At 35.3% G+C, this 22,292-nt stretch overlaps 1 protein-coding gene across 1 annotated transcript; it reads right to left on the bottom strand.

Annotated features, from left to right (window-relative positions):
• Positions 1-1,684: 1,684 nt before the first annotated feature.
• Positions 1,685-20,126, bottom strand: ALB (albumin). Its single transcript, XM_019962907.2, has 15 exons — positions 19,967-20,126; positions 19,202-19,259; positions 18,215-18,347; positions 16,267-16,475; positions 15,567-15,699; positions 14,049-14,146; positions 12,445-12,574; positions 11,305-11,519; positions 10,059-10,191; positions 8,387-8,484; positions 7,202-7,340; positions 6,374-6,597; positions 4,990-5,122; positions 4,250-4,317; positions 1,685-1,859 (listed from the first exon to the last, which is right to left on the bottom strand). The coding sequence occupies exons 1-14, from the start codon at positions 20,043-20,045 to the stop codon at positions 4,276-4,278; spliced, it is 1,824 nt and encodes a 607-aa protein (XP_019818466.2). The 5' UTR covers positions 20,046-20,126; the 3' UTR covers positions 1,685-1,859; positions 4,250-4,275.
• Between the last annotated feature and the right edge of the window lie 2,166 nt (positions 20,127-22,292).

Raw genomic sequence — 22,292 nt, 5'->3', positions numbered from 1 at the left:
GGCTTCACTTTCTGAGGTTTCAGTTGCTCAGATCAACTATGGTCCAAAAAATATTAAATGGAAAATTCCAGAAATAAATAATGAATATGTTTTAAATTGTACACTGTTCCCAGTACCATGATGAGATCGCATGCCATCCTGCCCCAGACATGAATCATCTCCTTGTGCAGCGTATCCCACCCGTCATATCCCACTTAGTAACCCTCTCAGTTACCAGGTCAACTACCCTGGGATCACAGTGCGTGTTTTCAAGTCACTCTTATTTTACTTAACTATCACCCCACAGTGAAAGAGTAGTTATGCTGACAACTGGGATCTGTCAAAGAAAAGCCGTAAAATGATTCTTGAAAGTGAAAAGGTAAAAGTTCTCAATACGGTAAGAAAAACAATCGTATGCTGAGGGTGTTAAGATATACGTTAAGGATATATCTTTCATCTGTGAAATTGTGAAGGAAAAAGAAATTCATGCTGGTTTTGCTGTCACGTGTCAAACTGCAAAAGTTGTGGCCACAGATGGAAAAGGCATAAAAGTGGTACAATAAAGTGTTTTGAGAGGGTAAGGCAACATTACAGTATATTGTAATAATTTTTCTTATTATTGTTAATCCTCTACTGTGCCTAATTTATAAATTAAGCTTTATTATAGGTATTATAGGTATGTAAGTACAAGAAAAAACCTAGTATATATAAGATATATTAGTATATATAAGCGGAGAAGGCGATGGCACCCCCACTCCAGTACTCTTGCCTAGAAAATCCCATGGATGGAGGAAACTGGTAGGCTGCAGTCCATGGGGTCGCGAAGAGTCGGACACGACTGAGCGACTTCACTTTCACTTTTCACTTTCATGCATTGGAGAAGGAAATGGCAACCCACTCCAATGTTCTTGCCTGGAGAATCCCAGGGACGGGGGAGTCTGGTGAGCTACCGTCTATGGGGTTGCACAGAGTCGGACACGACTGAAGTGACTTAGCAGCAGCAGCAGCAGCAGTATATATAAGATATATCTGCAGTTCAGTCATCCACTGGGAATCATGGGATCTATACCCTGCAGATACAAGAGGACTTATTGTATCCTTGCAATCATCTCTATTGTCTCGGTCTCCACATTTATTATTCAGCCCTAGTATATAGGCAAAAGCCATGCTTTATATGCCTTCAGAGAAGGCAATGGCACCCCACTCCAGTACTCTTGCCTGGAAAATCCCACGGACGGAGGAGCCTGGTAGGCTGCAGTCCACGGGGTCGCTAAGAGTTGGGCACGACTGAGTGACTTCCCTTTCACTTTTCACTTTCCTGCATTGGAGAAGGAAATGGCAACCCACTCCAGTGTTCTTGCCTGGAGAATCCCAGGGACGGGGGAGCCTGGTGGGCTGCCGTCTCTGGGGTTGCACAGAGTCGGACACGACTGAAGTGACTTAGCAGCAGCAGTAGCAGTATATGCTTTACCTATACCACAGTTCTTATTCTTTTATCCAGAATTATCATAATGTTAAAACATTACTTTGAATGCTTAGAATTCACAACTCAGAACAGTATTAATGTTTCTTTTATATAATTAACCCATAAGGAACTAGAAGTCCTCCATTGAAATGCGGAAAGAGAGAACAGTGGGACTTTTACAGCACCTAACACAATTTTCAGGATGGCAACACATCTTTGAAAAATAACACTCATGGACAGTTATGTTAGAGTCTTTTCATTTTTTATTAATTGTAGCACAAACAAAAGAAGCAAAATATTTAAAGAAATTTACGTTCTTTAGTGAGAGTGTTGGTTTAACACCAACAGAAAAGAAAAACAGATGAATAAGCTCTGAGTTTTCATTTCTCTTTTTTCCTCTTACTCTCAGGGTAGGCTGAAAAACAAAAGATAAATATAATTACTGTTTATAAAATGGCATGTGCTTTCTCAAATATATTCAAATGAATGCCAGATTGCTTAGACTGTCTTTCTATTTCCATCAATGAAAACAATTCAAGCCTGTCCTAGACTCATGGCAGTTGAATTCTTCTGCCGGGCAAGGGGAAAGGACAGAGCAGGAAAAAAGAGACAAAAAAAAAAAAAAAAAAAGTTAAAACAAAACAAAAATAAATAAATAAAAAATAAAAACACACACAAAAAAAGACAGAGCAATAAGGTTCATAAAGTCCTCTCTTCATCATGATGTCAATCAGGGTTGAACATTATAACACCAGTTTTTCATCATTAATTCTCAGAGTCATTTACTTAACAACTACTCTTTTTTGGCCATACCATGCAGCACAGCTTGAGTGATCTTAGTTCTTTAACCAAGGATTGAACCTGTGTCCCCTGCCGTAGAAATGTAGAATCATAACTATTGGATCACCAGGGAATACCTGACACCTACTTCTTACCTAAGTTAATTACAAACAAAAAAGTTGTCTTCTCAAAGTTAGACCTCTAGGAAGAAAATCTTGCCATTTCAGACTGAAACAAGTCACATTTTGAAATGCCCCATTTGCAAAGATATGAAGCTGTTTCCTGTCCTGAATGCACAAAATATAAGTATTACCATACAGGCAAAGAGCAAGTTAAAATCTAATAGTGGAATAAACATCACAGTCAGTTTGAAAAATATAAAAATAATTCATGCTAAAGAACAGTTGGATGGGGATGGGGAACACATGTATACCTGTGGTGGATTCATTTTGATATTTGGCAAAACTAATACAATTATATAAAGTTTAAAAATAAAATAAAAAAATAAAAAAAATAAAACAAAAAACAAAAAAAAGAACAGTTGGGCAACTTGTTTCAAAAATGAAGTTCATTCTATTTTTTAACTTCCCCCACAATACTATACTAAAATGGGTTAAACACATTTATTTATGTTCAAACATCTAAGTTTTAAAGTGAGCCTTTTTGTCATAAGAGAAATCCTCTTAAGACTTAGCATCTTGACACATTGGAAACTTAGTAGCAAATTATTTACTTGTAGTAGAAGTTCACACAAGGTAGACCTCTCATATTCGCCAATGAAATGAATTTGTTTTTGAGCTATTTGGTTGAACCATGTGAAATCATTGCTATCCAACTGTTTTTGTACGTATGAAAATACACTTTCATACAATTCGGCTTATTACCTATAGGATCCCATTGCTGAGCCAATACTTAGTAGAATGACTCTGTCTTCCATGTCACATTAGGGCAGAACAAGATAGTGGTTAATTCTCAAGCTCTGGTGTGAATTTTTAATTTTGGCTCCACTTCTCACTGATTGGATGGTCTTTGGGTAAATTACTTAACCTATGCCTTGATTTATACTATCCTTTTCTCATCTACAAAATGGGAATAATAATGGTTTTCAACTCAGGCAACTGTTTTGAGAATTAAAGAAGTATATATATATTAACATATATATAATATATATATATATATATATATATATATATATATATATATATATATATATATATAATGAGTTTAGAATAGTGACTGGCATTAATCAGTTGATCTTTGCTATTTTAATAACTAGGAGCTTCCCAGGTGGTGCTAGTGGTAAAGAACCCGCCTGCCAATACAGAAGACATAAAGAGACACAGATCCAATCCCTGGGTTGGGAAGATTCTCTGGAGGAGGAAACGGCAACCCACTCCAATATTCTTGCCTGGAGAATTCCATGGATAGGAGTCTGGTGGGCTACAATCCATAGGGTCGCAAAGAGTCGGACACAACTAAAGTGACTTAGCATGCATGCATGCGTTATAATTACTTATTAAAAATAATTCTATTTACTTATTTATTTTTGGCTGTGCCAGGTCTTTGCCGCTCAGGCTTTGCTCTAGCAGGGAGTAGGGGCTGCTCTCCAGTTGCAATGTGCAGGTTTCTCATTGCAATGGCTTCTCTTGCTGCCGAGCATAGGCTCTAGGGTGCACAGGCTTCAGTAGCCGTGGCTCCCAGGCTTTAGAGCACAGGCTCAGTAGCTGTGGTGCACGGGCTTAGTTTCCGCAGCATATGGGATCTTCCTGGATCCCATATGAGATTGGGATCCACGTTTTCTGCATTGGCAGGCAGATTCTTTGCCCCTGAGCCACCAGGGAAGCCCTATATAATTAGTTTTTTTAAAAAATCTAAAGTATGGTTCCTGGAGGAGGGCATGGCAACCCACTGCAGTATTCTGGCCTGGAGAATCCCCATGGACAGAGAAGCCTTGTGGGCTGCAGTCCATGGGGTCGCAAAGAGTCGGACACGACTGAGTGATTAAGCACAGAAAAGTATAGTTACCTGAGATGCCTGTGGTTGTGTCGTGTTTAGGCTAAGGCTGTTTGAGTTGAAACAACAAGTTTTGGACCCTAAATACAAAGAAATGACAGATACGGGGGAAATATTAGCACGACTGTTAGGATTTTTAAAAAGTAACATTTATACAGCCATTGGTGATTACAAAGTAATTTTTCATATATCACATCCTTCAATAACAGTTCAGTACTAGACTCTCTTGCAGAGAGTCAGACATGACTGAGCGACTGAACTGAACTGAACTGAACTAGACTCTCTAGAAGGAGGCTCCCTGAGGAATAAAATACTGTCAAGTCCTAGGGGGAAATATTAAATGATTCACACATTTAAATAGAAATTTCCCCTGTAACCTATAAAATCAACTATTCATATTCAACCAAATCACAAATTACCATTTTCAAGAAAATGTTAAACTAAATTAAGTTTTGCTTTGATGCTGTCTCTACCAAAAGATTTCAGGCTTTAGAAATATTTCTGTCTAAATTCATAAACATACAACTTTGGAAACAGAACAAATATTAAAACACAACTACAGTGCAACAAGAGATTTTTTAAAAAAAAAGAATATTTCAGTCATTTGGTAAGACAATTGTACGAAGAATAAGATTCCTGTTCCACACACACATAATTTCTTTCAGGTACTTAAACCACTAACCCCTAGCTTGATCAAATGCAACAGCAAAGGAAATTAGACATATTAAAATGAAGATAAACAACTCCAGTACCTCCACAGCAAAGCAGGCCTCTTTGTCATCAGCTGCACAGCACTTGTCTACAAAAGCCACAAAATTCTCCATGACGGTTTTCAGTTGTTCCTCTGTTGCCTTGGGCTTGTGTTTCAACAGCTCAACAAGTGCACTGCATTTGAATAAAAACAACAAAAAACAGAAAGAAATGCACTCACTGAATAAAAATGGAGATGGTAAGAATGGTAGCAGTTCTGCTAAATATTCTAAGTTTTAGAGCCAGACAGCTCTGGATTTGAGGCCCAGGCTTGCCATTCAATATTCTCACTTGCATAATGAGAATAAAATCCACCTTCACAGGGTTGGTGGAAGGATCAAATTAAGTAATCAATGTAAATTGCTCAACATTTGTAGTGTCAGTGTATCTCAACCAATGGTTCTTTAGTAAATCACCGGAAAAGATGATGTCATTGCATTCGTATGTTATCTGATCTGGGGAGTTATGGCATATTGAATTGTATAAATTTAAGAGCTAAAAATAATTTTTAAAAATCTACTTATCCTGGACTCCATTTAAAAAGTTTCTAATCTGAGAATATTTTTCTTGGTATTTTGTAATCCACCCCATTCAAAGTTAATAACAATCTTGACCCAGGGATTGAACCCAGGTCTCCTGTATTGCAGGCAGAGTTTTTAAGTCCTGAACCACCAGGGAAGCCCTAATAATATAGAGGCCATAGGAAATAAAACTATCCAACTCAAGGGAGCTGGTGGTTCTCTTTTTTTGACATCTGCAGACAATAGGGCTAGAGAAAGAGTCATATGGGCACAATATTACTTTAAAATCTAGCTCCATGATCAAAAGCCACCAGAGGTAATAACAACTTCATGTTGCTAAATTTCTTGCAATTATAACCCCTTGTGACAGCAATAAGGAATCAAGGGAATCAAGCCTCTGAACTCGAAATGACAGATGTTTTTTAATCCAAGTTCCATTCTCAAAAGTTAGATCTTAAGGGGCTGCCTTATCTGTAGGTCGATACAGAACAAACTGAAAGTAACTATTCATGCCCAGAATTAAATTCTCGTATGATTTCTACTGAGTAATTTGCTATCTACAAAAATGCATCAGTTAATTGTTCAGCTTATTCTACTGAACTAGCCTAAGATATAATTCTGCTGCAGCTTTTATCCCACAAGATTCTTCTGAATGGTTTGTAGGCAAGATGATGAGGGTTTTTTTTTTTTTTTCTTTTGCTAAGAAAACAAAAGACTATCCATTTTATTCTTGACATTTTTATCTGCTTAACATGGCCAATACTTCTGTACTTTGGGTCTATAATCACTCTTTCAGAGAAAGCTGCTTGTTTACAGTTCTCACTATCAAGATTACCAACACAAAGAGTAGTGAAATACTCCTCACGTTTGTTTCTTGATTTGTTTCTCAGTATCGGGAAGTGTGCATATATCTGCATGGAAGGTGAACAATTTCTCATCAAAGGCTTTGGGTACATATGTTTCATCAGGTGTCAGAGCAGAGAAACATGGCCGTCTGTTCACCAATGACTCTGTGCAGCACTTGGTGACTTTTTCACTCACTGGTGTCTTCTCATGCAGCACGCACAACCGGTTCAGGATCAAGCTCAGCTAAAAACAGGCAAGCACACAGAAGCTCAAAGAAAGCATAATGAAAAGTTTTCCAGGAACTCCTACCTTCCACTGGACCAAAACAAACTCTATCTTTTAACTCACAACATTGAATCCAAGGTTGATTTGAGGCAACAGTTTACTTTAGAACTACAGGTAAAAAGGGACTTTGAAAAATCTTCTCAATTAAATATGTCTACATTTTAGGAATAATATATTTGAGAAAATAATTGATTGCATAATTTAAGAGAAGTCCTGAGATATGTGTTGGAGTAGGGAAGAAATAGTCTTATACTGATACATTAAAGGAAAAAAACCCAAAAAAGTAAAAATTTAGAAAATTCAAGGATGGAACATTAAAAATTCATGAAATTTTTTAAAAACAATTTATCACTTTTGGAATCTTATCTAAATCCTCTGATGGTCAAGATAATATAGGCAACCAAATCCTGGTTGCCACTGCCATATAGACAATACACACACACACACACACACACACACACACACAAGTGAAAGCAAGCACTTTCACTTGCTTCTGAAAGCTTTGTCAACATCCAAAGACAGAAATTCATCCTTACTGACAGCTCTATTTTAAAAGACTCACATAGTCTTCAGCACAGGGCATTCTTTCTGATTCCGGCTTTGTACAACACCTAGTACCCACTTTTCCTAGGCTTCTTGAAACCTCCACGAGAGTTGGAGTTGACACTTGGGGTACTTTCCTGGTGTAACGAACTATGAGCCTGTAACAACATAATCCATGCATTTTCAGTCAGACAAGAAACTCTTTTTCTAACACATCAGGTCAAGCAGAGAACACTTAGCCAAAATCCACCAAGATGGTTTCCAGGGAAGACCTATTCCACTCATAAATTGTCTTCATCTTCACATGGGCGGAATAATGTGGGTGAAGACCTTGTCCTGAGCAACTAAGTAACCTAGCTGTGGATCCCACCTGTGCTATATAATCTTAGGAAAGTGGCTTACTTTATCATAATTCAGTGACATTAAAATACTTTTTAATTGCTTCTTTCTTTCAATAAAACCTACTGAGAGCTTAATACACATCAGCACTATCCTAAATCTGAAAGATATGGATGAATTTTCTCACCTATAAAACAGAAGGAAATACACCTGACTCAAAAGGGATGGTGCAAGGACTAAACGAAAAGAAACAAAGTATACAATCAGCCTGACATGGTATCTAGCATGTAATAATCATTTACTAAGAATGCTAATCACTAGTGAAAGTCAATGTATAACAATAATCTACTCAAGGGAAGAGACTGTATCTTGTTCAATGTTATTCCAAGCACCTATAGTTAAAAAAGTGGTAACAGGTGTCAGCTGAAAAGTAATATCAGTTAAATGATGTGCCCCCTCCTGTCTTAACTTCCACAGATAAGGCTCTATTTAATCAGAACATTAGTCTATCACCTTATTGAGCTACAGCCACTGAAGACTTATTTTCTGCTCTGTAAAGCATTGTTTTTATTTTGTTCACTCATAAACTATTTAACTGTCAAACAGCATCCTCAGTTCCTATAACCCAATATTTGATATTTTTCCTCCCAGATATGAGCCCAACTTTTTAAACTGTCCTCAAATATAAGCTCTTCACCCCATCAACTATTTTATCTCATTTTCTCTTGTCTTTCTTGATGGAGAGTGATTAGAAATAAGACTTTACTTTCAAAATTAAAAGTTCTATGATAGGTGGTCTATGAATATCATCTTAAATATTTACTAAATGAACAAGAAAAATTAGCCAATAAGCAAATATACTTACGCATTTTGGAATCCATACTCTCCAAGTTTTTCGAATTGGTCACAGTTTTGTTTGATTAAATTCTGAGGCTCATCCACAAGATGCTTAAGTTTGTCAAACTGAAAAAGAAAAGAATTGTGCTTATAACATTCTATATGAGGACCAGATGCAGGTTGTTTTTCACCCTTCTAGGTAGAATGAGATCCTTCCTCTCCTCTGCCCAAAGTCATGTAAATAGCTTTTTGATGCCAAACCTATTATATGTCCAAACTGTTTATTTGGTAAGACTGTATAAGTGATTAAGAACATTCAGACTCTGGAATGCAACTCCTAGTGTTTAAGCCAGGTCATCTGATTCATTTTCTAGTTGTTCAACTTTACTTCCCATCTCAAAGCTCTAGAACCCTCACTTCTAAAATGGAGATGAAAATGATACTCACCTCAGAGAATTACTCTGTAAACCTCCTGAGCTCATGAAATTAAAACAGAGCCTGGGATACAGTAAAAACCTAATAAACGGTGGCTATGGGCTTCCCTGGTGGCTCGGTCAATAAAGAATTTGCCTGCAGTGCAGGAGACCTGGGTTTGATCCCTGGGTCAGGAAGATCCCCTGGAGAAGGAAATGGCAACTCGCTCCAGTATTGTGGCCTGGGAAATCACATGGACAGGGGACCCTGGTGGGCTACAGTCCATGGGGTTCCAAGAATCAGACATGACTTAGCGACTAAAGCATCAAACCACCTTGTAATTATAAATATATTATAATTATAATATTATATTATAATTATAAATACTCGTTATTATTAAGCCATCTCTGCAGTTGGATCCCGAGCTCTCTAAGATAACAGATTTCGTCTTGGTCATCTTGTGTGGTACTTGGCATATAACTAGTTTCTTGATAGAGGAGAAAATGACTTTCCTCTGATTCTTAAGTTTGAAAACCACTCTATGTACTGAGTGCTAAATATCTCAAACATGAGCTAGTTGCTAAATATTTGCTGTTGCTGTTGTTCAGTCGCTCAGTCATGACTGACTCTTTGTGATCCCATGGACTGCGGCACACCAGGTTTCCCTGTCCTTCACTATCTCCCAGAGTTTGCTCAAACTCATGTCTACTGAGTCAATGATGCCATCCAACCATCTCATCCTCTGTCACCCCCTTCCCCCTCTGCCTTCAATCTTTCCCAGCATCAGGGTCTTTTCCAATATGCTAAAATTTTAGCATAGCTAAATATGCTAAAAATTCTTGAAGCAGATTTCTTCTCCTTATTTAATTTCTTTCAAAACCATTCCTAAACTGTTTCAAAAGAGATTTGAAAATATTCTATGTCAATAGATTTCACCATCTTCTCTAAGATACTAATTCTTGATTACTTAATAAAACTTGAAAACAGGTTAACCTTCTTTATATCTATGTTAAATTTCTTTTAATTAACATTTAAATTTGCCTTATTTTGTTCTCAGGAGTCTAAAAAGGAAAAAAATGCATGGTCAAGATTATGTAAAATTAAGAGAGTGCTCTCTTCGACCTTTCTTTTTTATTGAAGGTTATTATTCCTATAATGTTTACAGGCACAGAACTGAAATCATCTTGAGATCTACATTGCATGATATAATAATCTGGCATCATTTTTATTTCCTGTTATTGGAATCATCAACCAAAGAGCTATATGTCTTCCTTCCAGAAACTTACCACTGTGGAATAGCATGCATGTGGATCATCTTTGGCACAGCATTCCTCCAGTGTGGCTTCATATTCCTTGGCAAGTCTCAATAGCACTGAGACAGCATATTCAGGATGCCTTCTTGAATATTCATACAAAAACCTAATTAAGATGACAATAAAATAGATTTTGTTAGACAAATGAGCAAGAAAAACCACATAATTAACCATAAATGTAAATCATATCCTAAAGGTTTGAATTAGACTAAGCCGGGTGCAGTCAAGGACTAAGGGCTTGAAGGTTCAGAGTTAAAGCTATCAAACCCTGACTCTACCACTTGCTTTATTATATCCCCTTAGGTGACTTATTACAATTTTTAAGCCTTGGTTTCCTCCTCTGTGGAATGGGGATGATAATAGTGTGTCTCAGAAGGTGAACTGTGAGAAATACATGATGTAATCTATGCAAAACACACGCTGTTGGGCACATACTATTTAATGAATGACACTTGTTACTATTAGGTACATCTTGTCTAATTTGGACTACACTTCAAAAATGTTCTGATAGATAACTAGAGACATATTCTTAATTTTTTTCTTCTCTGTATGAATAAATTCTTTATGGGTATGTAATTTTATAAAAGATTTAGTGCACAGGATACTATAATTGAGCAATAAAAATTTAAAGTTTATCACCATACTTACTGATTTTATATAATCATTGATTTTGTCATTTAATTATATGCTGCCTTGCATGCTACTGGACTCTGGTCTTTTCAACAAAATCTGACTCATTTTCATTTTAAAGCACCTGGTAACAGATTCCATACTTTATAGTTCTTCACTGGCATCAGATAGATAGACAGATAGATATAGAGGCTTAAAGATGTGTTACATATATTCACACATATATAAGTTCTAGAAATACACTTTGAATGAAGGCATGAATGAATAATATATATAATTTACATGTAAACAAAATATTTCTACATGTATTTCCAGAAATATTCCTAAGGAGTCAGGGGTGGGAGTAAAAATAAATTTTTATTATTACATTGTACTCTATTGATAGAGCATCTGCCATAAGCATGTATTATTTTATGACAATTTTTTAAAATCAATTTTTCCAAAAATGTTTAAAGACCAGAAGAGGAAAGAATAAAGAAACATTGCAGGCAGTGTGAAAATTGTAGCAATTCCAAGGGAAAGCCTAGAATAATTTCCTAAATTCTGAGATCATATAAAAGTATGAAAGGATCATTTCTTATCCACTTACGAGCCCAGGAAGGCATCTTTTGCTTCCTGATAGTTTTTGCAAACATCCTTATCTTCAGCAAAGTCAGCAGTTAATGGGGGCAGGTTTTCAGGTATGGCATCTTTTTCTACCTCAGCAATGCAGTGGGATTTTTCCAACAAAGGCTTATCACAGCATTCCTTCAGTTTACTGGAGATTGTATCTTGATTATCACATATGTACTTGGCAAGATCTGCCTATAAGCAAGTAGGTAAAAAGTGTTCAGTGTAAATTGACATTCCTGTGCTTCCTCCCCAGACGTCTACTATGTTGACAGAACACATTCATTGTGTTCTAAGACCATACTTATACTGATATGCCTTCTGTGAACATTTTCAGTCTGTGCTGCGAAGCCTAGAGGCACAGATAGAACTACTAAAACATGATTGGAAAAAAACTAGTCTTAATTGGGGCTCATGTCAGTTATTTATTAACTTTATACCTACTTTTAAAACACTTAAGTTTTTAAATTAAAACTCAGTAGTGTTTTTCTAAATATCCCCCCAAATTAAGTGCAGGCATCTTGAAACCAAATAACCAAATAAAGTGCTGGAGATTTTTGAAAAGTTAGTCAAGATCATGGTCACAGACTCTACTTACAGATGTAAAATATCTGCCTTAAAGTTTTCAGAAAGTGTCCTGAGAGGTTAGGATTCTTGTATTTTGTCAGTTTGAGGGGAAAAAAAAGATATCATTCCAAATATTTGTATTTTTAATGTAGGGTGTTAATTAAGAGAGAACATAGAGGGGAAAATTACATAATTTCCAAAGCTCTCTTCAGGTTCCAGCCTTTCTCCAACTCCCTCCACCTCTTCAAGAAATCTTAGAAATCTACCTTTGTGACTGTCCTACTTCAGCTTTAAGAATTTGATCTCAGAATTTGAATGAAAGGGATTACAAACTATAAATGAGTTTATTAGATCATTTAGTGAATAGGATATCAGAGAGAAAAAAAGAAAGAGGGAGGGAGGGAGGGCAGAAGGAAGGGAAACAGGGAAAGGATTGAGTAGACCCAGCAGAGAAAATAATCTCAAACCGCTCTCAGTTGTTCTTATGCTAAACAAACTAATTCTACCAACTTAAGCAAGTATGTTACCATAAAGCATACTGAGGATTCCTTACCCTGTCATCTGCGCATTCAAGTAGGTCACCATGGCAGCATTCCTTGTGGACTTTTGTGAGATCTGTCACTAGCTTGGTAACTTCTACAAACTCAGCCTTGGGAAATTTCTGGCTCAGGCGAGCTACTGACCTAAAAAGAAAATTCTCCCATCAAAATATTATTAACAGACAACGTTTTATGTGAAAGCATTAGGAAAATACTACACATAACTAGAAAATTTAGGCTCAAATAACACACAGAAATAATTTGTAAGACATATTAGCTCTTATTTTAATGATAATTCTGAACCAAATGTTAGAGCAAAATGTTTCCTTAGGGCAGTACATACGGAGGTTAAAAGTCCAGCAATTCATAAAAACAGAAATCAAAGAGGGATTCTAAAAAAGGTAACGTGCTGAGAGGCCCCAGGTTTAGAGCCCAGGAATGACTTCCAGATCTGGCTTTATAGCTTAATAATCATGAGACCCTAGGCCAGTTACTTAGCCTCTGTGAGCTTCAGTCCCCACAGAGTCACAACATGCTAAGTCAAAGCATTGTTGTGACGATTAAATGAGATAATCTATATGAAAGCATTTTATGAACTGGGAAATGCCATACAAATTCCAGTTACTCCTTTTTTTTTAAATTATTAACCAAAGTACATTCTTCCTGACTTCTAAAAGCCTCTGAGAAAACAAATTTTGTTAACTTCTACAAAAATTAGAGAGTTTTGATTCAGCATACTTTTACCAAGAAATTGATTCAGCATAATCTCTGTACTCATTGATAAGATGTAAAACCTAACATCCACAAGCTTTCTCAAATCATTTCAGTCACTGAAATCAGATAAAAGACACTTCCCCAAAACCAATCATACCCTGTTTAACTATGTATCATTTCATGTTAGGGTTGTTTTGTTTAGTGATTTTATTGATGGTAGGGATGACAGGCAAGATAGTTCAAGTGACAGTTTCTTGACAGCTTCCAAAATGTCTGTTTTCAATTGATTTTCTGCCCAATGTTGATTTATTGTTGACTAGAAAGTAAGGGATTGGTGGTGGGGATGGCAGGGGGTCGCAAAAGGGATTCCTTGGTCCAAATATTGAAGGATGCTTACAGAGCTAGCTGATAATATCCAAACAGAGGCCCAGGCAAAAACAAGAGATTAAGAGCAGAACTGGTGCTACCAGAAAATAAGAAGAAACTTTGATGACTGAAATTAGTTATCAGAACATAAAAAGACAAGCAGACACCTTCCGATAATTGGTTGGAGGGATGGATGAGAGATAAAATTAGATCAAAGACCCTGACTATAGATCTATATAAACAGTGGATTATTATACTAAGATCACAATCGTTAAAAATACATGGAAGTTTAAACGCCTGTCCTGGAAGAACAAAAAAGTTGTCGTCTAAATTCTCTGACTACTTAGGGAAAAAAAGGTTAAAAATAATGACAAATTGTCTTTGATGCTCTGGTTTTCATCTCTATCAAATGTCTACCTTTTAGACAACCAAAAAGATGTACGTGAAAGCACTGTGTAAAATGACATATGATGCACAATTTTGTCAACTGAACCATCCATTTACATCATGAAAAAGATGCAAACTAAATTTAACATACCATGCTTTTAAAGCTCTTTCTCCAAATTTTTGAATACTGGCACACCTGAGTCTCTGTCTGGCAGATGAAGTCAGTACTTTTTCTCTCATAGTTTCAATCTGCAAAAAGAAATAATTTGAGGAACATTAGAAAAGAAAATTTATGTACAGACCACCCCTTCTGGAGCTCAGATGAGACTGCTGCTGCTGCTGCTGCTAAGTCATTTCAGTCGTGTCCAACTCTGTGCGACCCCATAGACAGCAGCCCACCAGGCTCCCCCGTCCCTGGGATTCTCCAGGCAAGAACACTGGAGTGGGTTGCCATTTCCTTCTCCAATGCATGAAAGTGAAAAGTGACAGTGAAGTTGCTCAGTGGTGTCCGACTCTTCACAACCCCAAGGACTGCAGCCCACCAGGCTCCTCCATTCATGGGATTTTCCAGGCAAGAGTACTGGAGTGGGGTGCCATTGCCTTCTCCGGAAATAGGGTTTACGTAAGTCAAAATTATCTCTGACAGTAGCAAGATTTAACCTTTTGAGCAAACCCCAATAGACCAGCATTACAACTGAAATGATTAACCTAATGTGTAGTTGCTAAGTCATGTCCAACTCTTTGCGACCCCATGGACTGTAGCCTGCCAGGTTCTCCTGTCCATGGGATTCTCCAGGCAAGAATACTGGAATAGGTTGTTATTTCCTCCTCCAAGATTAATCTAATACATAATGATAAATATGAGACTTTGCCAAATTAAATCTTAAAGAGAAAATTTAAACCTCAATTCCCAAGTATTCATTATTGGCAAATAATTATTTTGTTCTATAGAAAGAGGAAAAGTCAGTCTGGTCATAGTGGAACCTCCAGGTGGTTAAGAACCAGCGTGGAGGTATTGCCAGGGAAAAGGGAATGAAAAGGAAAAGTAGAACAGTGTACACTAATGTCCAAGGGAATAGAACTTTGCTGACTTCTTAATTTTGCACGTAATGCATTTTAATCCTTCCTCCACAACTCCCATAACATCAATAAACTCCCTAGAAAAGAGAATGAAGTGTAAATATTTACAGGATAAATCAATAAACCTAGGCTTCTAGATGCAGTTAAATTCTCCCCCACTTTGAATTCTCCCCTCCCCCCCCAAAAAAAAGCCTCATGAAAAGAGAAACAAAAATGGTGTCCTCTTACTGTGCAATTTGAAAAATGAGTTTCTGCATTTCACTATAGCAACTAGCACTATAGAAAGAGGCAGGATATTTAGATACATACAAACCAGTTCCCTCTACCAGATCCACTTTGCAAATCTTATTAGAAAAAGGAAAGTGGAAGACATAGCTCTTCAAAAAAGGTGAAAAGACATAGCCCTTAGTTAAAAAGACATAGCCCTTCAAAAAAGGTGAAAAATTCTTTGATTGGGGGAAAGAGGTAGGAGTTTAAACCATGTAAAGAAGTTTCTGCTGGAAGCTTCAGTTTCCTAAATTTAGCCATAAGATGTCCCGAAACTGAGATTTGATTATGAATTGGTTCTTCTATTCTTTCTGAAGAATACCTTTGGTAGCAGGCAGGCACCTTTATCTTCAGCTTGGCAGCATTCTTGAAAAACTCCATTATATTTATTAGCATAGTAAAGGAGTTCTGGTGCATAAAAGTAGGGATGTCTTCTAGCAATTTCGTATAGGTATCTAAATTTTTAAACAAAAAAACAGTCACTTTTCTATAGCAGGAACAAATGCATGGCAGGAACATTTGTAATCTACCTTCTCCCCAGAGCCAATTCAAAGACTTCTAATCAACCAATTAAGCTCAATTTGCAAATGATGAACTTGCCTTTGTCATTCTTTAAGTCAGTGAAAAGGTCAAACTCACACACACACATATATACATATAAGTATACACGCATGCATAAAATAGTTTAATTTCAGTGATATGTTATTGACTAATTTGAAATAAATTCTGAGAATGCTAAATATATATCTTTATAATATCTTAATACATGTCAACTTCAGTTATTTTTGTATAGATCATATCCTGTTCTGCAAAAGATCTTTGATCAACTTTTTCATCATGTAGAATGTTGTAGTATGTTATTTACTACACATAATAAATACTCTATTTCTTTGAAAATTGTCATTAGAACAAAAACTTCAAGTCTTAATGTTGATAATAATTTTCATAATAGTAATTATTGTAGTGAATCTTGACATATTTCATAATTTTTAATTTTGAAGCTTAAAAATCTGATTACTTACTTTCCCCAAAACTTCTTTTCATCTGCCTTAAACTCATCACACAAAGTATTGGGGTCTGGTTTCAATTTAGGGAGGTCTGGGCTATCATCTTTGTGGCTCAGGAAGCATTCATTTCTTTCAGGCTCTTGTTTCGCACAGCAGTCAGCCATGTCACCATAGGTTTCACGAAGGGATGCAACTTTACACAATTCATCTCCAAAGAGAGTGTGCTGCATGGAAGAGAGCAGGCTTCAAATTGCTGAGCAGCATTTTATTTTCCTTATACCCAAAGAATAGTACAAGAAATTAGTATCTTGGTGAACCTTGGTTAGTATGTCATATAAAAATCCACTTTTTTTTCTCAGATTTAGAGAGTTTCCCTTGATTTGACCATCTATGGGTGATTACCATAGGAATTAAGTGTCACACTATTACTTATAGTGGATAAAACAGAAGGGCAAAAAGAATGCCTTTAAGGAATGAACAGAACTCCTGTTTCCACCTGAGGTTAAAGGCCAGGAGAGAAATCATTAAAGTAAAAACTCAAGGGAAATTATCCTGTTAGTAGCAATGAATTCACATTAGGGAAGACAGTGTTCAGATAGATTCTCATTTGATCTGCTCCTTTTCGAGAGGTCCAAATTTTTAGTAGAAACCATTCAAAACTGAGGAGTAACACAATCTACTATATACAATTGTTATAGTAACACAATCTACTATATATTAATTGTTACTGCATTAGAGTATAATTTTTTTGTTCTAGAAATATTTGCCTCAATGCACAGCCCATTAAATGAATCCTTTCTGTATCAATTAATTTTCATTATGAAAGTAATTATAACTTCAGGGGAAATAGGCTCAAGACAAAATTTATTAATTTCTTTTAAAATATATTTTTAAAAATTCATATTTAGAGTAATATTATTTTTTTAATTTTATTTTATTTTTAAACTTTACAATATTGTATTGGTTTTGCCAAACATCGAAATGAATCCGCCACAGGTATACATGTGTTCCCCATCCTGAACCCTCCTCCCTCCTCCCTCCCCATACCATCCCTCTGGGTCGTCCCAGTGCACCAGCCCCAAGCATCCAGTATCTCGAACCTGGACTGGCGACTCGTTCTATATATGATATTATACGTATTTCAATGCTATTCTCCCAAATCATCCCACCCTCTCCCTCTCCCACAGAGTCCAAAAGACTATTCTATACATCAGTGTCTCTTTTGCTGTCTCGTATACAGGGTTATTGTTACCATCTTTCTAAATTCCATATACATGCGTTAGTATACTGTATTGGTGTTTTTCTTTCTGGCTTACTTCACTCTGTATAATAGACTCCAGTTTCATCCACCTCATTAGAACTGATTTAATATTATTGTGGGTAGTTAAAGAACTGATTCTGCCTTGAGGCAGAAGTACATATAGAGAAAAACAAGAAGGAAGCCTTCTGTGATAAACAAAAAATTGCCTTGTCCCAAGAAAGGTATATATAAAGTGGTAAGAGAAATATAGACCTATCTTTGTATTAAAGATCTATCTGAAAATATCACAAGTTCAAAGTCCTGATTTTTTATTGTATGTAAAAATATGAATATCCCTAAAACAAGGAATACATAGCCATACTGTTGTTTTTATCTAGATAACAAGGTAAAAACTATCCTATCATTATTAGTGTCTATTAAAAGAAATTTAACTTTAAATTTAAAAAAGAAACTTCTAAAAATAAAAAATTTCCAAAAACACTATGACTTTTGTGTGTGGTTTCAGTAAAGCAATGTTTTTTAAAACTGTGAGTACACTAGAACATCTCTATCATCAAAGAAATGCTATACGCACTTTTGAGTGTTGCTTACAAATATAGTCTTTGATAATAATTGAGAAAACTAGAATGAGATATTTTTACTTTTTAAACATTCAAGATTATGTTACAGAAGAAATACTATTCAAAACCAGAATATACTTACAAGTGACTTTTCACAGCCGGCATGGGACTCATCAGCAACACATGTTTTTGCAAACTCAGTTAGTTCGTTCACTAATTTTACATGCTCATCAAATGGACACTGCTGGAGATACTGAGAAAAGGCAATCAGTACCCTGAAATAAAGAACACAGAAAAATGTAGTATAATAAAATTTTAATATACACTAGATTGCCATGTTAGAAAACAAATAGTGTCTGTATATGTTCTATATTTTACACACCTTTCTCATGATTATTCAGAGATCCTATTGACGTCAGCTGTGTTCTGAGGCCTAACCACGTATATGTGGCTTTCTAAGAAAAAAGGATGTATATTTCCACCATGTTTAAATATATGTGTGTGCAGGTCAATATATGCATACTATCACATCATCTATGTGAGCAAGCAAGCAAAATGCATTCTAAATAGACGAATAGACAGGTCCTTCAACTATTTAAAACAAAAATCATACATACATACACAAATATCTTATTTAATCAGGCAATAGGATGAGACAGACTTTGAAAAACAAGCTATTTCCTCACCTTTTACTAGATTAAAAAATATTCAAATTGTCTCAAAAAACCACAGAAATATTTGCTGGGTAAAGAATTTAGTAAATGAGTTGTGAAAGGAGTCATATAGTAAATGTTTTCTACCATGTAGATTATATAAGAGTTCCAGATCTACACTGTCCAAACAGTTTTCATTAGCCACAAATGACAATATATATTTGAAAAAGTTAAAATTAAATACTGTTTAAATTTTTGATCCTCAGTTTCAATTGCCATATTTCAAGTCCTCAATAGCCACAGTGGCCAATGGCAACTATATTAGTCAACACTGATACAGAATATTGCCACTGATGCAGAAAATCCTACTGGAGAGTACTGTTCTACAGTCTTTGATGACGGGACTACAAGGACTTCAAAATTGCAACTAACACTATTAGAAACATTAAATTTGATTCTTCAGTATTTCAACTTACAGGCCTTTAAAATGTTCTTCTCCCAAATCTTTAAACCGATGAGCAATCTCACTCTTGTCTGGAGGGGAAAATGGGGGGAAAAAAGATTTGCTTTAAATTCTGAAGAAACAACTAGTTACGATATTATTTTTTATGTTTCTCTCCATTTGACTTGGGTATTCATTTGCTCCAAGATATTGAGCTCTGATTCCCTACAGAAAATCTTAAGATGATGATTAAATGTTTCTTCTGCATTTAAGCAGAAAAGTTATTTAATCACCAATGATACTACTTGAAAAATCATTGAAGTCATTACATATTTATAGTTTTATATTCAAACTTGGATAAGATCTAATGCTCTTGCAGTGTCTATTAACTGAGAGGATAGTCCAAAATGGAAAATATAAATACAAGTTCTATTTATAAGATTAAAATCACAAATTTTGTATTTTTTATATAAATTAAAGTACAGCAAACAGGTCTTTGGAAACTTGGATTTTTAAATTCTATCTTCAACTATGTTTTGTGAAGTTTAAGTCACTCTGCAGAAACTCCTTCATGTGCAATAGGAAATTACAGTTACTAAACAATTCTCACTTTTTTTTTCACCTGGGATGTTAGAAATACATTAATAAGGTATCTTCCTAAGGGTTCACAAATACAAAATATAGTAACAGTCTAAAAATAAATGCTAAAGGAAAACTTTCTTCATTAATGATTCAAGGTTTACTGAAACATTCTTGTCTAGGAAAGAAAAGTTGAACAATTGAAAACTAGAATTCTTACGTGTATCTCGACGAAACACACCCCTGGAATAAGCAGAGCTGAAGAGAAGGAGAAGAGAAATAAAAGTCACCCACTTCATTGTGCCAAAGTTTTGTGGGGTTGATAGAAAAGATAGTATGATAGAGGGAAATCAGCACTAATATACTTCTTTAGCCAATAATTGTAGATTATTAACTAGACTCATCTTTGTATTTCATTGGTTCATAAGTGATTACAAAATTCATAGCATTCTTGCCAAAAAATTGTTTGACTGAATCCCTTGTGTATGTTTGCCATCTGGAACTGATTTTTCCACAAGACCTGGTCAATTCAATAGTTGTGTAAAACACCTTATCAAATTTTACATAAGAGTTTAAACGATTTGTACCATTACTGTGTTCTCTATCTGTGATTTACTATTTGAACATTTTAGTTTTCAATATTTTCAAAAATTTGACCAGATCAATAACTTAGCTTGGAAATAAGATATATTAAAAGAGTTAATCTTTGAGCCACCTATGGCTGATTCATGTTGATGTTTAACAGAAAACAACAAAATTCTGTAAAGCAATTATTCTTCAATTAAAAATAAATTTTAAAAAGTTAAGCTCTTAATTGTATTGTTACTAACTCAAAGTATACTTTAACTGATAAATAATGAAAGATGTACACATACACACACTTGAGTGATTCAATGTCTTTTCATTTTTCTGAAACTGTTCTGTCTGAAAAAGCTGATGTTTTGGTTGCAAATTAAGGAAAAGCCATAGCAACAATGACAACTAAAATGGATACACATTTTCATCTCAGCTCTGGCCCACGTGTGATTCAGTCCCTAGAGCAAAGTACTTAGAGGAAATGTGGATATTGCCCATGAAGCTTTCTATTAAACAGGCATGGGGAAGAAAATGGGCACAACGGCTGGAGCCATCACAATATACACAAGACAAGCTGAGCCTGATTACACCCTTAGTGGTTATAAGAATTCTAGATCTTCTTTACCAGGCATCATATTCTTTCCATCCCTATTTCACACTTTTTTTTCCTCTCTCTCTTTTAATAAAAAGTCACAATGCTTTTCTTTAATGTTATTTTAAATTTCAGAATAAATTAAATTTGGGGTCTAAAAACAAAGCAAAACAAAGATAATTTTTCAAAAATGTTTTTTCAAAGTTCCTTGCTTATTCTTCCCACCCAAGATTTGATCTCTACCTCTGAAAAATTATTTTCTCTGCCCTTTTGCTCTAAAGATGAAGAACTATGGATTTCAATCAGTAGGAAAATTTACTTTCTCTGATACTGCTTTCTCTAGCTCCAATTATTGTCAGTCCAGATATTTCACTTAATTAAATAACTGAGTCAATCAAAACTGTCAGTCATGTTGCCCTATGGCACATACAAGCACACAGACTAGTAAGTACTTAAGAGAAGCATTATTTTTCCTATTCAGTCATATGATACAAGAAATACACTTTCTATGATCTTATTTTATTTTCAGGATACTGATCAAGTAATCAAGCACAGAAGAAGAGATAATAGAAAAACAAGTGATAGATATTTAGATACATGACAGAGATGTATAATACACATATAGATGATAGCTGGCTAGCTAGAGCTGATAAAAGTTTTTTTTAATGGCTTAAGGGAGTTCTGAAGAATGGAGCCAAACATGCCTTTCTGGCCATAGCTGAACAGAAATAAATTAATATCTGCCTGTGGAATTATTTCCACTGGAGAAAAACATTTCTTTAAAGTCTGAAAATGTATATTGTAAAAGGAAAAAGGAAACTATGATAATTTTCTAAATAAAAATATAATGCCTTTTGGGGTAAATTATGGCATCTTTTATTTGAAGTCAGTATTAAACCCTGGCCTTTTCCTTAAAATGCGTCTTCTGGGAAGACTTGATCAAATACACAGTCCTTACCATTGGACATAATTGTGTTACTAATTCCCCAAATCAGGCCCTTGTCATTCACACATATACTTTGTGCATATTTTTTATTTAAAAAATGAGAAGAATATTAGTTTCTCCACCTACTTTGTACTGTAATACTATATTGAAATATAATGGTAATATAGAAAACAAAAAATTAAATTCATTATGATTCTGGAAACTTAAAATTGATATTCCTATATTTAATGAAAATCTCATAGCTTTCAAATAAAAACTGAAAACACCCGAATCTTTCCGTATAGTACGATAATGCATTTTCCATGTGTGTATCCTTTTGAACAATTAGCAGATGTATGAGAAATTTAAATATTTAATTTTCAACATTATCTGCTTAAAATTTATCTTAATCAATCTTAATTAATAAGCAAAGTTCCCAAAATAAGGATACCT

Source organism: Bos indicus, chromosome 6 (genome assembly GCF_029378745.1).
Source record: "Bos indicus isolate NIAB-ARS_2022 breed Sahiwal x Tharparkar chromosome 6, NIAB-ARS_B.indTharparkar_mat_pri_1.0, whole genome shotgun sequence".
NCBI lineage: Eukaryota > Metazoa > Chordata > Mammalia > Artiodactyla > Bovidae > Bos > Bos indicus.
Note: the sequence above shows the minus strand (reverse complement) of the source record. Positions and strands in the feature narration are given on the sequence as shown.

Coding starts and splice junctions, on each gene's coding strand:
- ALB (XM_019962907.2), bottom strand. CDS start 20,045: ATGAAGTGGGTGACTTTTATTTCTCTTCTCCTTCTCTTCAGCTCTGCT. Junction 12,575..14,048: donor GAAAGAGCTTTAAAAGCATG/GTATGTTAAATT, acceptor TTTTCTTTTTAG/GTCAGTAGCTCGCCTGAGCC. Junction 6,598..7,201: donor TGCCCTGTGCTGAAGACTAT/GTGAGTCTTTTA, acceptor GCCTGTTTTTAG/CTGAGCTTGATCCTGAACCG.